The sequence below is a fragment of the Hemiselmis andersenii genome, chromosome 3 (genome assembly GCF_000018645.1).
Source record: "Hemiselmis andersenii chromosome 3, complete sequence; nucleomorph".
Classification (NCBI taxonomy): Eukaryota; class Cryptophyceae; order Cryptomonadales; family Hemiselmidaceae; genus Hemiselmis; species Hemiselmis andersenii.
The window spans coordinates 23,546-36,516 of NC_009979.1; the positions used below are offsets into that span (position 1 = coordinate 23,546).

The 12,971-nt window shown below is 27.9% G+C and overlaps 11 protein-coding genes across 11 annotated transcripts; 8 read left to right on the plus strand and 3 right to left on the minus strand.

The window, feature by feature from the left end:
- Window positions 1-70: 70 nt before the first annotated feature.
- HAN_3g389 (rpl1) lies at window positions 71-1,009 on the plus strand (the record flags this gene model as incomplete). The annotated part of the gene is made up of 1 exon (XM_001712472.1): window positions 71-1,009. One exon carries the CDS (start codon window positions 71-73, stop codon window positions 1,007-1,009), a length of 939 nt encoding a protein of 312 aa, XP_001712524.1.
- A 204-nt stretch (window positions 1,010-1,213) lies between these two features.
- HAN_3g390 (kin(aab)) lies at window positions 1,214-2,257 on the plus strand (the record flags this gene model as incomplete). Its single annotated transcript, XM_001712473.1, has 1 exon — window positions 1,214-2,257. The coding sequence occupies one exon, from the start codon at window positions 1,214-1,216 to the stop codon at window positions 2,255-2,257; it is 1,044 nt and encodes a 347-aa protein (XP_001712525.1).
- Window positions 2,258-2,673: 416 nt separating this feature from the next.
- Window positions 2,674-3,090, plus strand: HAN_3g391 (hypothetical protein; the record flags this gene model as incomplete). The annotated part of the gene is made up of 1 exon (XM_001712474.1): window positions 2,674-3,090. One exon carries the CDS (start codon window positions 2,674-2,676, stop codon window positions 3,088-3,090), a length of 417 nt encoding a protein of 138 aa, XP_001712526.1.
- A 416-nt stretch (window positions 3,091-3,506) lies between these two features.
- On the plus strand, window positions 3,507-4,352 carry HAN_3g392 (hypothetical protein; the record flags this gene model as incomplete). Its single annotated transcript, XM_001712475.1, has 1 exon — window positions 3,507-4,352. One exon carries the CDS (start codon window positions 3,507-3,509, stop codon window positions 4,350-4,352), a length of 846 nt encoding a protein of 281 aa, XP_001712527.1.
- A 38-nt stretch (window positions 4,353-4,390) lies between these two features.
- Window positions 4,391-5,293, plus strand: HAN_3g393 (kin(cdc2); the record flags this gene model as incomplete). Its single annotated transcript, XM_001712476.1, has 1 exon — window positions 4,391-5,293. One exon carries the CDS (start codon window positions 4,391-4,393, stop codon window positions 5,291-5,293), a length of 903 nt encoding a protein of 300 aa, XP_001712528.1.
- A 115-nt stretch (window positions 5,294-5,408) lies between these two features.
- HAN_3g394 (eif2G) lies at window positions 5,409-6,710 on the plus strand (the record flags this gene model as incomplete). Its single annotated transcript, XM_001712477.1, has 1 exon — window positions 5,409-6,710. One exon carries the CDS (start codon window positions 5,409-5,411, stop codon window positions 6,708-6,710), a length of 1,302 nt encoding a protein of 433 aa, XP_001712529.1.
- Window positions 6,711-6,722: 12 nt separating this feature from the next.
- Window positions 6,723-7,919, minus strand: HAN_3g395 (rrp3; the record flags this gene model as incomplete). The annotated part of the gene is made up of 1 exon (XM_001712478.1): window positions 6,723-7,919. The coding sequence occupies one exon, from the start codon at window positions 7,917-7,919 to the stop codon at window positions 6,723-6,725; it is 1,197 nt and encodes a 398-aa protein (XP_001712530.1).
- Window positions 7,920-8,003: 84 nt separating this feature from the next.
- On the plus strand, window positions 8,004-9,065 carry HAN_3g396 (nmt1; the record flags this gene model as incomplete). The annotated part of the gene is made up of 1 exon (XM_001712479.1): window positions 8,004-9,065. The coding sequence occupies one exon, from the start codon at window positions 8,004-8,006 to the stop codon at window positions 9,063-9,065; it is 1,062 nt and encodes a 353-aa protein (XP_001712531.1).
- A 155-nt stretch (window positions 9,066-9,220) lies between these two features.
- HAN_3g397 (cpn60) lies at window positions 9,221-11,053 on the minus strand (the record flags this gene model as incomplete). The annotated part of the gene is made up of 1 exon (XM_001712480.1): window positions 9,221-11,053. One exon carries the CDS (start codon window positions 11,051-11,053, stop codon window positions 9,221-9,223), a length of 1,833 nt encoding a protein of 610 aa, XP_001712532.1.
- Window positions 11,054-11,097: 44 nt separating this feature from the next.
- HAN_3g398 (rpl27A) lies at window positions 11,098-11,619 on the minus strand (the record flags this gene model as incomplete). Its single annotated transcript, XM_001712481.1, has 1 exon — window positions 11,098-11,619. The coding sequence occupies one exon, from the start codon at window positions 11,617-11,619 to the stop codon at window positions 11,098-11,100; it is 522 nt and encodes a 173-aa protein (XP_001712533.1).
- A 47-nt stretch (window positions 11,620-11,666) lies between these two features.
- HAN_3g399 (sys1) lies at window positions 11,667-12,953 on the plus strand (the record flags this gene model as incomplete). Its single annotated transcript, XM_001712482.1, has 1 exon — window positions 11,667-12,953. One exon carries the CDS (start codon window positions 11,667-11,669, stop codon window positions 12,951-12,953), a length of 1,287 nt encoding a protein of 428 aa, XP_001712534.1.
- Window positions 12,954-12,971: the final 18 nt, after the last annotated feature.

Below are 12,971 nucleotides of genomic sequence, written 5' to 3' on the forward strand. Positions count from 1 at the left end.
AAAAATTTTTAAGATATGTGGAAAGTTATGTCCCTTTTTTAATTTTTTTAATAGTTTAAATTTTTTGATAATGGAAAATTGGAAAGTTAATGTTTATTCCTCAGAAGACAAATTTCTAGTAGATTCAGTGAATCTACCTGAAATTTTTTTATCTCCAATACGAATAGATATATTTAAGTTTGTATTTTTAAATATGTCGAAAAATAAAAGACAATCTTACTCCGTAAATCAAAGTTCGGGAATGAATACAAGCGCTATTTCTTGGGGAACTGGAAGAGCTGTTGCTCGAATCCCTCGGGTAAAAGGAAGTGGGACCAATCGAAGTGGTCAAGGAGCTGTTGGAAATTTCTGTCGAGGAGGTAGAATGTTTTCACCTACCACAATATGGAGAAAATGGCATCATAAAATAATAAAAAATCAAAGAAGACAAGCCGTTTTGACCTCAGTAGCCTGCTCCGGGTTAGTATCTTTGGTTATGGCTAGGGGTCATAAAATTTCAGAAACACCTGAAATTCCCCTCGTTATTGAAAGTTGTGTTGAGTCAATTATTTGTACAAAATTCGGTCAAACAGCCTTGAAGAATTTAGGGGCGTATTCGGATATCAGGGATAAACTAAAAAAAAAAACTTTAAAAGCTGGAAAAGGAAAATTAAGAAATCGAAGGAGAAAAAAATATCTCGGCCCTTTAATTATTTTTGAAAAAAATGCCCGTGCATTTAGGAATATTCCAGGAATTGAAACCTGTTGCATTGATTACCTTAATATTCAAAAATTAGCTCCTGGCGGGCATGTTGGTAGATTTTGTATTTGGACATATAAATCTTTTTCCAAATTGGATCAAATTTATTATCAAGGGAATTTAAACTCTTTCTCAAAAAACGAAAAAAAAAAGGAGAATAATTTAATGACAAATTCCAATCTAAAGGTTGTAATTAATTCCAATAGAATTCAAAATGACATTAATCCTCCTTCTAAAAAAATAAAAAATTTTGTTGGAAGAAAGATTTAAAGTTTTTCTTTTTTATATTTTCAAATAATCTTTTTAAAATTTTTTTTAAAAAAAATTTTTAACTAAAATTAAATTTCAAATGAAAAATTTGAAAAAAAAATTGAATTAAAGAATAATAGTTTTTTATCATTGTTCCTATTTATGTGAAACATGAAGGAAAAGAAGTGTGGATGAGTTTAATGTCCCTTGATTTACCCAATAAAAATGGAGGGGACGTACCCGTCTCTTAAATACCTCGAAAAAAAAAAAAGAAATTTAGGTTTCCAACTTCGCAAAAATCCATCGCTAAAAAATTTTTTTTTTAATTTTTTGAATAAACCAATAATGAATTTTATATACGTCCTCTTTCCTAAGATCCCAGTTCCAACTATTTTTGCATGGGATGTAGAAGGCCCCACTGTTTATGTTTCTGGGGATTGGGATGGATGGCGGGGAACTATTCCACTATGTCCTTCCGAATTAGATTTTTCTGGTCTCATTCCATTGTATCCTGGTGAGTATATTTATAAATTTTCAGTGGATGGAAAATGGAAATATGCAACAATAACTAAAATCGAAAAAAATTTTCAAGGAACCTTTAATAATAGTTCGGCAATAACAAGACTCTGGGAATTTTTATATCCCGATGATTCTCTTCTAGAAAAAATAATTTTTCAAGATACTTTTTTTTCAGATTTTGAATCTCAAAACTTAAAAAGGTATAATAGAAAAACTTCAACCATGCCTCCTCATTATATTGCTTTTTTTAGCAACGATGAATGCTTTTTTCCAAACCAAGCTTTTGTAGTTAACAAACACATTTTATTTGAAAATTCCCGGCACAATTTTCAAAAAAGTCCCTTAATTCCTATTTCTTACTCTGAATTTTTAGAACACATTTCAAAAATTAAAAGCAATTTTCGACGCCAATCAAATCATATTGTTGATTCAACCCTTTCTCTTCATGGATATTGGCATCATATTTTTTTTCTCTCTTTAAAAAATTTTTTCTGGAAAATTTTTCAAAAATTACCTAGTTTCTGGACGAAGAATAGGGAAAAAACAGAGACGAAAATTTTTTGTTCTGCTTTAATATTTTATTTTCGATTTTTAGATAAAACAGAAAAATCGATAAATAGCATTACCTTCTTTTTTATTAACAAACCCCTTGAAAAAAAATTTAATTTTGAAAGATTACGTACGAAAGAAAAAATAATAAATTGGGGATTTAATAGATTTTTCTTTTTTTTTACGAAATGTTTTTTTTAGGATTTAAAAACATTTCGTAAAAAAAATTTTTTTATTTTTAAATTTATTTTTGAAAAAAATTTATTTAAACCATTATAATCGGAAATAATCAGTTTTTCTTTAATAAACAGCCAACATTTTTTCTTTTTATATTTGTTATTTAGACTTAAACAATTTGTTTTTATAGATACGTTATTTTTGTTGTATTTTTTTTTTGGAGGAGAAAAAAAAAAATATTTTAAGGTCAACGTTGTATCTTTTGCCCCTTTAGGTTTTTTTTGACTTTAATCGGAAAAGATTTCATACGACTTAGATTTATATTTTTTCATATTTGATTCGTTTTTAGAAATAATTCTTTTTTTATTTTTTTAGAAAATTTATTATAAATAGTGATTGTTAAAAAAGAAAATCAATTTAGAACTAACTCAAGATTTAAAATGATTTCAGAAGAATGGGATTTTCATTCACTAGAAAACTCAAACACACAACCTTTGTCATTAAACGAAGTTTTGCAATATTTAAATAAAAGGTTAAACTTAATTGAAATTTTAGAAAGAAAAAATTTTCTTTTTGAAAAAAAAAATAAAAATGTGAATTTAGAAAAAATAATCGAATATACGAAAAGATTTTCTTCTTTTCAAAAAATCAAAAGAATAAAAAATGAAATTACTTTTAAAAAATTTGTAAACCAAAACATAATTGAATCTGGAAAGCTCTTGAAAGCACAAATTTTCTTTTGTAAAATTTTGGATCTAAGTCCCCACACAATCGAAGAAGTAAAAAATTTGCTACCTGGAATAGAAAAAATTTTTGATTATAAGGATATAAAAAATTTAATAAAACTAATTAATTAAAGAAAAATCAAATTTTTTTTCAAATTAATTAAGGTTTTTTGAAATGTTAAAAGCCTTTTTTTTTAAAATCCGATTTTGAAATTTTTTTTTCTTTTTTCAAAAAAATAAAAGTTATAAACCGAAAGGATAATTCAGTTCTTTTTGAATTTAGAATTTTAAAAAAAATCTTAATTTTTTTTTTAAAAAAGGTTTCTTTAACAAAATTTTTATCTCTTGAATTTTTTTCCCTCAATATAAAATTTTAAAAAAAATTATATTCGAAGAAAAAATTTTCCTCCCTATTTTAATTAGAATGTGTCAAATACTTAAAAAATCGAAAAAAAGGAAAATTAAACATAAAATTTTCTTAATTTTTTTAAAATAATAGTTTTTTAATAAGTTTTTGTAGAAGATAGTTCATAAATTAAAATAAAGCCATGAATAAATCTTCTTCAAGGTCAATAGTCAATGAGGTTTATTCCCATGTCATCAATGTAACTGTAGAATCACTTCGAAAACATCTTGAAAAATCAAAAAAAAAAAAATTTTCTCGTTTTGATATTCCAAATGAATTGAAATCAAGATGGCAAGCACGAATTAATTGTCTTTTTTATTCTTTAGAAAGTTCTTGGTTGAAAATTCAAGAAACAAGTACGAAATTTAATGAATTTCCAAAAAAAATAGAACGGCCAATTTACCCTTTATCTGTCATAAATTTTCCCCTGGTTTGTAATTTAAGTTGGGATTTTTTTCAATTTTCAACAGTAAATATTGAGAAAATTTCGGGGTTTAAATCTTGGGTGTGGAATTGCCTCATATCCCAGATGATTAACGAAGGAGTATTTCCTTCTCAGTCTATGAAAGCCAAAATAAAAAGAAAAAAAAAAACACCATTGGAAAAATTTTTTTCTTCACCCATTAACATTTTTAAGTACGAAAAAAATTGGTTCAATAAATATGGGTCATTTTTAGAAGAGAATTTAGATTTTTTTTTTGACCCCAAAAAAAATTCCACCTTAGCGGAAAAAAAAAATTTCCAAGAGGAAAAAGACCAAAATTTTTCAAATCTTATTGATTCGTTAGGCTCTGAATTAGATGAAGAATTAGAAAGTAATGAAATCGGTGGAGTTGAAGAAAAAATACCTAAAAATTTTATTCTTGCTATTACAGAGAAAGTCTATCGTAGAAACACAAAATGGCGAATAACTTTAAAAGATGGAATTCTACATTTAAATGAAAAAGATTTGCTCTTTAATTCTTGTAAATGTGAGTTTTTTTGGTAATTTAAAGTTTATCTGTTTCATTTTTTTTTTTAAAACGGATGGAAAATTATCGAAGGACGGAAATTTTAGGACAAGGAGCTTATGGAAAAGTCTATAAAGGTCAAGATATTAGGACAGGACAACTAGTTGCTTTAAAAAGAGCTCTTACAACGAGTGAAGAGGAAGGAGTTCCTCCAACAACATTGAGGGAAATTTCTATTTTAAAATCGATTTCTGAATGTGAATTTGTTGTCAAACTTTTAGATGTTGTATCAGCTCGGACCAAATCAGGAAAATCCATTCTTTATATAATTTTTCAATTTTTAGATTGTGATTTGAAAAATTTTATGGTAAGTTCAAAAGGGAAAGGAAAAGGGTTAGATAAAGAAATCGCAAAAGAATTTTGTTACCAACTTCTACTTGGACTTAGACACTGTCATAATAATGGAATCATGCATCGCGATTTAAAACCACAGAATTTACTTGTTGAAAACAAGAGAAAAATTAAAATTGCCGATTTTGGATTAAGTCGTAATTTTAGCATTCCTCTTGGAAAATATACACATGAAGTAGTAACTTTATGGTATAGGGCCCCCGAAATACTTTTAGGAGCAAGATCGTATTCCACTCCCATAGATATATGGTCCGTTGGATGTATTTTCGCTGAAATTCTAAGTGGAAGGCCGATTTTTTGTGGAGAAAGTGAGATCGAACAATTATTAGCGATTTTTAGGATACTCGGGACCCCAACAGAAGATACTTGGCCAGGGGTTAAATGTTTTAAAGATTGGCATGAATTTCCTCAATGGTCTCCTAAAAATTTGGAAATAATTTTTCCTAAAATAGACAAAGAAAGTCTTGAATTTCTTCAATCCTTCTTAAGACTCAATCCGGTTAAACGTATAACAATTATTGAAGCAATTCAAAATAAATATTTTGATGATATTAGAAACCTTTATTAACAATTTAAACGATTGCGAATTTATTATTTTGCTTTTTTTTCATATTATAAGAAATTTTTTATTTTAAGTTAGACATCTTGTCTTTTAAACCTCTTTTAGTTTTCCTTTTTTTCTTATGTTTAAAAAAGCTATTATTCATCAAGCAATTATGAATTTAGGCACAATTGGGCATGTTGCTCATGGAAAATCAACCTTAGTTAAAGCTTTAACTGGAGTTCAAACTGTTCGTTTCAAAAATGAGCTTGAAAGGAACATAACTATTAAATTAGGCTATGCAAATTCAAAAATTTATAAATGCAAAAACGTTCATTGTCCGGGTCCAGGTTGTTTTAAATCCACCGGTTCGAAAAGAAAATCAACCCCTTTTTGTGACCAATGTCATAGCGATATGATTCTTCTAAAACATTTCAGTTTCATAGATTGTCCTGGACATGAAATTCTTATGGCCACAATGCTGAATGGCACATCAATCATGGATGGTGCTTTATTGATTATCGGTGTAAACGAAACTTGCCCACAACCACAGACATCAGAGCACCTTGCTGCAGTCAAAATAATGAATCTGAAAAATATTTTGATTTTACAAAATAAAGTAGATTTAGTTTCAAAAGCAAAAGCTCTTTTAAATTACCAAGAAATTAAAAAATTTATCCAAAAATCTTATTTGGAAAATTCTGTAATTATTCCAATATCTGCACAAAGAAAAGTTAATATTGAAATTCTTATGGAATTTTTAGTTAGACTAATAACTTTTCCTTCTAGATTTTTTAGAAAATCTCCATTTTTATTAATTGTAAGGTCATTTGATATTAACAAACCAGGTTGTAAAATCGATTTTCTTCAAGGAGGAGTATTAGGAGGAACAATAATTAAAGGAATTTTATGTATAGGAGAAAAAATTGAAATAAGACCAGGAATAACTACTAAAACTAAAAAAGGAGAAATAATTTGTCAACCCATAAAAACTCTTATTTGTTCTCTTAGTGCGGAAAAAAACCCTTTAAAGTATGCTATACCTGGTGGATTAATTGGAATTGGAACAAAAATTGACCCCACTTTGACTCAAGGTGACAGATTATCTGGACAAATTTTAGGTCACAAAAATTCCCTTCCGGGTGTCTTTGTAAACATATTTGTCTTTTATAAACTTTTTAAACGTTTACTTGGAATTTCCAAAAGTAATCAAAGTATCCATTTAATTCAATTAAATGAAATTTTAATGATAAATATAGGAAATTCCAGCGCAGGAGGTAAAGTTTTAAAAAAAAAAGAAAATATCATTGAAATTTGTCTAACAAATCCAATTTGTTGTAATCTAGGGGACAGAATTGCTTTAAGTCGAAGAATTGAAAAACATTGGAGATTAATTGGATGGGGGATCATAAAAAAAGGAAAAAAATTCTGTTTGCCTACGTAATAGGCTTTTTTCTTAATTTTTTTTAAACGAACTGATTAAAAAATTAACTTTTTGTTTCATTTTATCTACAGTTTGTTCTAAAATCAAAACGTGAGCAAGCTTAAAATTTAATAAAATAAATTTTTGTTGAACTAAAGTTTCTATTTTTTGGCATAAATGAATATCATATTGTGTAACTATATTAATGGTTCGACCGGATTTTCCCGCCCTTGCAGTCCGCCCCACACGATGAAGGTATTCTTTTGCAAGATGTGGAAGATCGTAATTTAATACCAAATCAACATTAGGAATATCAAGGCCTCTGGAAGCCAGGTCAGTTGCAATTAAAATTTTTATTTTTCCAAAACGGAATTTTTGCAAAATTTCCAAACGTTTATTTTGATTCATTCCGCCGTGCAAATATTCTGCATTAAAACCCAAAAATTTGGCTAAAAGTGTTTTCTTTTCAGCACACTTTTGAGTATCCACAAAAACAAGAATAGAACTTCCATTAAATTCATTGCAAAGATAAATAAAATAACAATCTTTTAATTTTTGCGGAATAAAAATATAATTTTGCTGTAATGTTTTTACGACTTTATATTTTCTATTGATTTGAATTTTAACAGGGTTTTTCATGTTATTTTTTTGTAAATTTTCTAAATTCAAAGACATTGTTGCTGAAAAAAATAATGATTGTTTATTTTTTGGCAACTCACTAAAAATTATTGAGAATTCTTTTTTAAAATCTAATTGAAATAATCTATCTGCTTCATCTATTACAAGTATTTCTAATTTTTTTATTTTATTTTTGAGAAATTTTTCTAAATGTTCAATCAATCTACCAGGAGTGCAGATCAAAATATGAGGGTTTAAAGATAATAAAGCTTTTTGGGAAAAGTTTTCTAATCCTCCCACAAGAACAACAATTTTAATTCCAAAAATATTCCCAAAAGCTTCGAAATAACTGGCAATTTGAAAAGCCAATTCCCTAGAAGGAACCAGTATGATGGAAAAAAAGGCTGTTTTTTTTTTTACCAAATTTTGGATTATTGGCAACAAGTAAGCAATGGTTTTACCAGATCCAGTTTGAGCATAACCTATAATGTCCCGGCCATTCAAAGCATGGGGTATTACTTTTGCTTGGATTTTAGTCGGAATAAAAAAATTATTTGCTTTGCAAATCCGACATAATTCTTTCGAAATTCCAAGTTTGTCAAATGAGAACATAAAAATTTTTTTTGAAAAAAAACACAAAAAAAAAGTTTTTAAAAAACTAAATCAATTTAATTTTACAATTTAATTTTTCTATACATGCGAAAAAAAAAGGTGTTTTTAAAAAATATTCCCAAGAATCCAAATTTTTTTCCTTTTGAAATTTGTTGGAAAAATCTAAATTTGTCCAACCTCCACATTCTTCATGGAGTTTTTTCTTTTTTAGAAGCAAATTATATAGAAGATAATGAATCTCTTTTTCGTTTTAATTATATTCACGAATTTTTAAATTTTAATCTGAAAGCTCCAAACTGGAATTCTTTTTTTATATCTGGCCTCAGTTTTAAAAGAGGGAATAAATTAATTGGATTAATTACCTCCTTACCTAAATTGATTGTTTTAAAAAACTACATTATTAGTTGCTCTGAAATTAATTATCTTTGTTTGCAAAAAAAAATTAGATCAAGAAAACTCGTTTCTGTGTTAATTAAAGAAATAACTAGAAAATTAAACTCGATAGGAATTGTTCAAGCTGTTTACACCACTTCAGTAACTTTTTTGGAATCATTTATTACCTGTCGTTATTATCATTATCCTTTGAATATCGTAAAATTATTCGATTTAGGATTTTTAAAATCTCCCTGTCTTTTAAATTTAAAAAGAATTTTTCCAAATAAAATCCAACTTTTTAAAAAAAAAAAAAAAAAAAAGTTTTCTTTTTACTTTGGTATCCGAAAAAAATTAATAAATCTTAACACATATATTTGTTTTCGGAAAGAAGATTTTTTGCATTGGTTTAGAACTGTTCAAGGAGTGTTTTATGTTATTTTTTTTTCTTTTCGGAAAAAAAAAAACCTAAAAATTTCATCTTTTTACTCTCTCCCAAACAAGATAATCGAAAAAAAAAAAAAATTATTTTTATTTATTTCTTATTGGTATTTTGGTTTTTTTAAAATTTCACTAAAAATTTGTTTCAAAAAACTTTTGCAAATTATTTATGACTTAGGATTCGATATGTTTAACACCTTGGGATCTTTCTCCAAAAAAAAATTTTTTAAAACTCTTGGTTTTAAAAAAGGAAACGGATTGCTCCAATTTCATATTTTTAATTGGAGAAAAAAAAAAATTTCAGACCAGGAAAACGGGTTGGTATTTTTTTAAATTTCAGTGTAACTATGACTTAAATTTATCTATCAGATAATAAAATCAAAAACTTTTTATATTTTGTCATCATTAATTAAGATAGGGAAAGTGTAAAGAATAAATATTTTTAATTTTTTATATAGAAAAATTTAATAAAAATCATCGTGTTGATTTTAATAGTAATCTTCACCAGGAAGATCATTCATTCCATCCCCTGCAGCTGGAACAATTTTTTCAGGAATTTCGACAACAAGCGCTTCAGTAGTTAAAACCATAGCTGCAATTGAACATGAGTTTTCTAAACCCCAACAGATGATTTTTGCCGCGTCGATTACACCAGATTCATATAAATTTTCATATGAATTATTAGCAGCATTGAATCCCATTCCAAATTCCATTCTTCTGCATTTATCGAGAACAACTTCTCCTTCTTGGCCGGCATTTTTAGCAATTTGAAGAATTGGAGCTTCGAGTGCTTTTTCTACGATCGAAGCCCCTAATTTTTCTTCTTCATCTTCAAATGAATCACGAATTTCAGGTATTTTTTTTATTAAATGCAAGAAGGTCGAGCCCCCTCCCGGAGTAACTCCCATTTCAATGGCAGCTTTTGTTGAATTGATAGCATCTTCATATCTTAGTTTTTTATCTTTAAGTTCTGTTTCTGTTGCAGCCCCAACTTTTATTCTAGCAATTCCTCCTCCCAATCGGGCTATTCTTTCTTCGCCTTTTTCTATATCAAACTCTGAATCAGTGTTTTCAATTTGTTTTTTAATTATTTCAATTCGTGCATTAACTTTTTCTTGATTTGCTTCAGAAGAAATTATTGTACAAGCTTCTTTGGCAACTACAACTCTATTTGCTTTTCCAAGTTGTTCATTTGTTACTTTATCCAGAGTAAGACCAACTTCTTCTGCTAAATAAGTTGCCCCAGTCAAAATAGCAATATCTTCCAAATATGCTTTTTTTCTTTCTCCAAACCCAGGAGCCCTGATTGCACAAACATCAAGAACTCCTCTCATTTTATTAACAACCAAAGTAGAAAGAGCTTCGCTAGTAATATCTTCGGCAACAATTAAAACTGGTTCTTTTAATCTCACAACCATTTCTAACAAAGGGACCAATTCTTGAACAGATGTGATTTTTTTATCTGTTACTACCACTCTTGGATTAATTAGTTCAGCAATTTGTCTTTCCATATCTTTAACGAAATAAGGCGAGATGTATCCTCGATCCAATTCCATGCCTTCGGTAAAATCAACTTCATCTTGTAATGATTGAGACTCTTCTACAGTAGTACTTCCATTTTCTCCAACTTTTTCAAATGCAGTAGAAATTATTCTTCCAATTTCTTCATTGCCTCCTGCTGCAATAGTTGCAATATTTCTAATATCTTCAATTCCGTCGCATGGTTTAGCTAAATTTTTAATTTCTTTTACCAAAAATTTAGAAGTTTTTTCAATTCCTCTTTTTAATGCAAGAGGATTTACTCCAGAGGTAACTGCTTTAATTCCTTGGGTAACAATAGATTGGGTTAATACTGTAGATGTGGTTGTTCCATCCCCTGCTTTTAAATCGGTCTTTGAAGCAACTTCTTGAAGTAAACGGGCCCCAGTGTTTTCAAGAGGATTTTCAAGTTCAATATCTCTAGCAATAGTAACTCCATCATTAATAACTTGAGGGCTTCCCATCTGTCTTTCTAGTACTACGTTTCTTCCTTTTGGACCCAGAGTAATTTTTACAGCATCTGCAACTGCATTTATTCCATTTACTAAAGATTTTCGACTTTCTTCTCCGAAAACAACTCGCTTTGCCATCATTTTTACATTAAAAAAGTTATTCATTCTTGAAACTTTATTGCTTATTTGGTTCTTGAAAAAAATCTTGTTTTGGGGAAGACAAGAAGAGTCAAAAAAACAAGGACTATTTTGATTTCTTTTATCTTTGGAATTTTTAATACTAAGTGTATTCATTTTTACTATTTTTATTTTATATATAAAAAAATACATAACAATCAGTTTATTTTGTTAAAAAAACTTTTAGACTTTCTGTTTCAATTATTTGTTACCACAACAGCTCCTCCTGATTTAATGACTTTATTTTTTGCTGTGGTAGAAAAATTTTTCGCTTTAATAATAAAAGGAAAAATTGGCTTTTTTCCTTTTCCTAGAACTTTGGAAAAACCGTAATGCGATAAATTAATTTGATATGGACTAGGTAAATAATTTTTTTCATAGCTCGAAATTATATTTTTTTTGAATAACTCATTTTCAATAATAACTTTATTGAAAAAAGGATATACTCTATTTTTAATATCTATTTTTTTTGAAATCATCGAAGATATCTTATCTAGATTAACCGAAGAGAAAAATGATTGAGGCTTTTTTTTATGAAATTGCCGCATTCCCTTTTTTCCAAAATAACCAGAATGAAATTTATCAAATAAAATTTTATGATGGTGCTGTCCTCCTGCGTTCCCTCTTCCTCCAGGGTGCTTCCGGTGTTTTCCTATACGACCATGTCCGCAGGAAACATGCCCTCTTCTTTTTCTTGTTTTTTTTTGGTCTGTTGGCATTTTTTTATATTTTTTATTTTGGGCTGTGGCATTTTTTGGTTATTATTATGGAAATAAAATCTTTTAGATTAGGAGAAAACATTTTTCCTGATATTTTTCGAGGTTCTCAAAAAAGAAGAAATAAAGATAAATCTGTTATTGATCAATCGATAATTTTAGATATATATTGGAAAAAAACTAAGTATAAATTCGATTTTTCAAAAAAGTTTTTGAACCATACTTCCCGTTTGATTGGTAAATTTCAAAATATTAAAAAATTATTTCTTTTTCCAAAATTGATTTTTTTAAAAAAAAAAATTTTAGGTCTAGAAAAAATCTATCAAATTTTTCAGGAGAAAAAAACAGAAACTACATCATTAATTGGCAATCTAATTCATACGAGCGTTAGTCTCGGAAAAAATGCGAAATTAGTTTGCTTGAAAATTCAAAAAAATTTTTCCCGATCTAAAAGATATGTCATAAAATATAACCATGTCGAACTTTTAAAATTGATTGGAGCTGTGGATTACGATAGAGGAATAAAAACTTCTGGAAATAGAGGTTATTTTTTAAAAGGAATTGGCTTACTTTTAAATAATGCATTAATTCGTTATGGTTTAGATTTTTTAGTAAAAAGAAATTTTATAGCCCTTCAAACACCATTTTTTATGAATAAAAATTTGTTATCGAAATGCTCTCAATTAGAAGATTTTAAAGAACAACTTTATGGATTAAACCAAGGTGAAGACAAATTTTTAATTGCCACCTCGGAACAACCTATTTCTGTTTTTCATTTAGACGAGACGATTGAAAATGGAAAATTTCCTCTAAAATATGTCGGGTTTAGTTCTTGTTTTAGAAAAGAAAGCGGTAGCCACGGAAAAGATACTTCTGGTTTATTTCGAGTTCATCAATTTGAAAAAGTAGAACAATTTATATTATGTAGTTCAGATTATTTAGAATCTTGGGTTTTTTTTAATGAAATGCTCGAAAATGTAAAATTTTTTTACTCTTCCATCAATATTCCTTTTAAATTTTTAAACATCGCTTCAAATTCCTTAAATAATACAGCTTCAAAAAAGATTGATCTTTTGGGGTTTTTCCCTAAAAGTAATACCTTTCGAGAACTTGTTTCTTGTTCGAATTGTACAAGTTATCAATCAAAAAAAATAAATATAAAGGTAAAACCTTCACAAAAAAATCCTGGAAACAATTACCCTCATATGCTGAATTCAACTTTATGTGCAACAACTAGAGTAATTTGTTGCATTTTAGAGAATTTTCAAACAGAATCTGGCATAATAATTCCCTCTATTTTACGAAATTATGTTGGAATTTCTTTTGTTCCTTTTTAGTCGGAAAATTAGAAATAA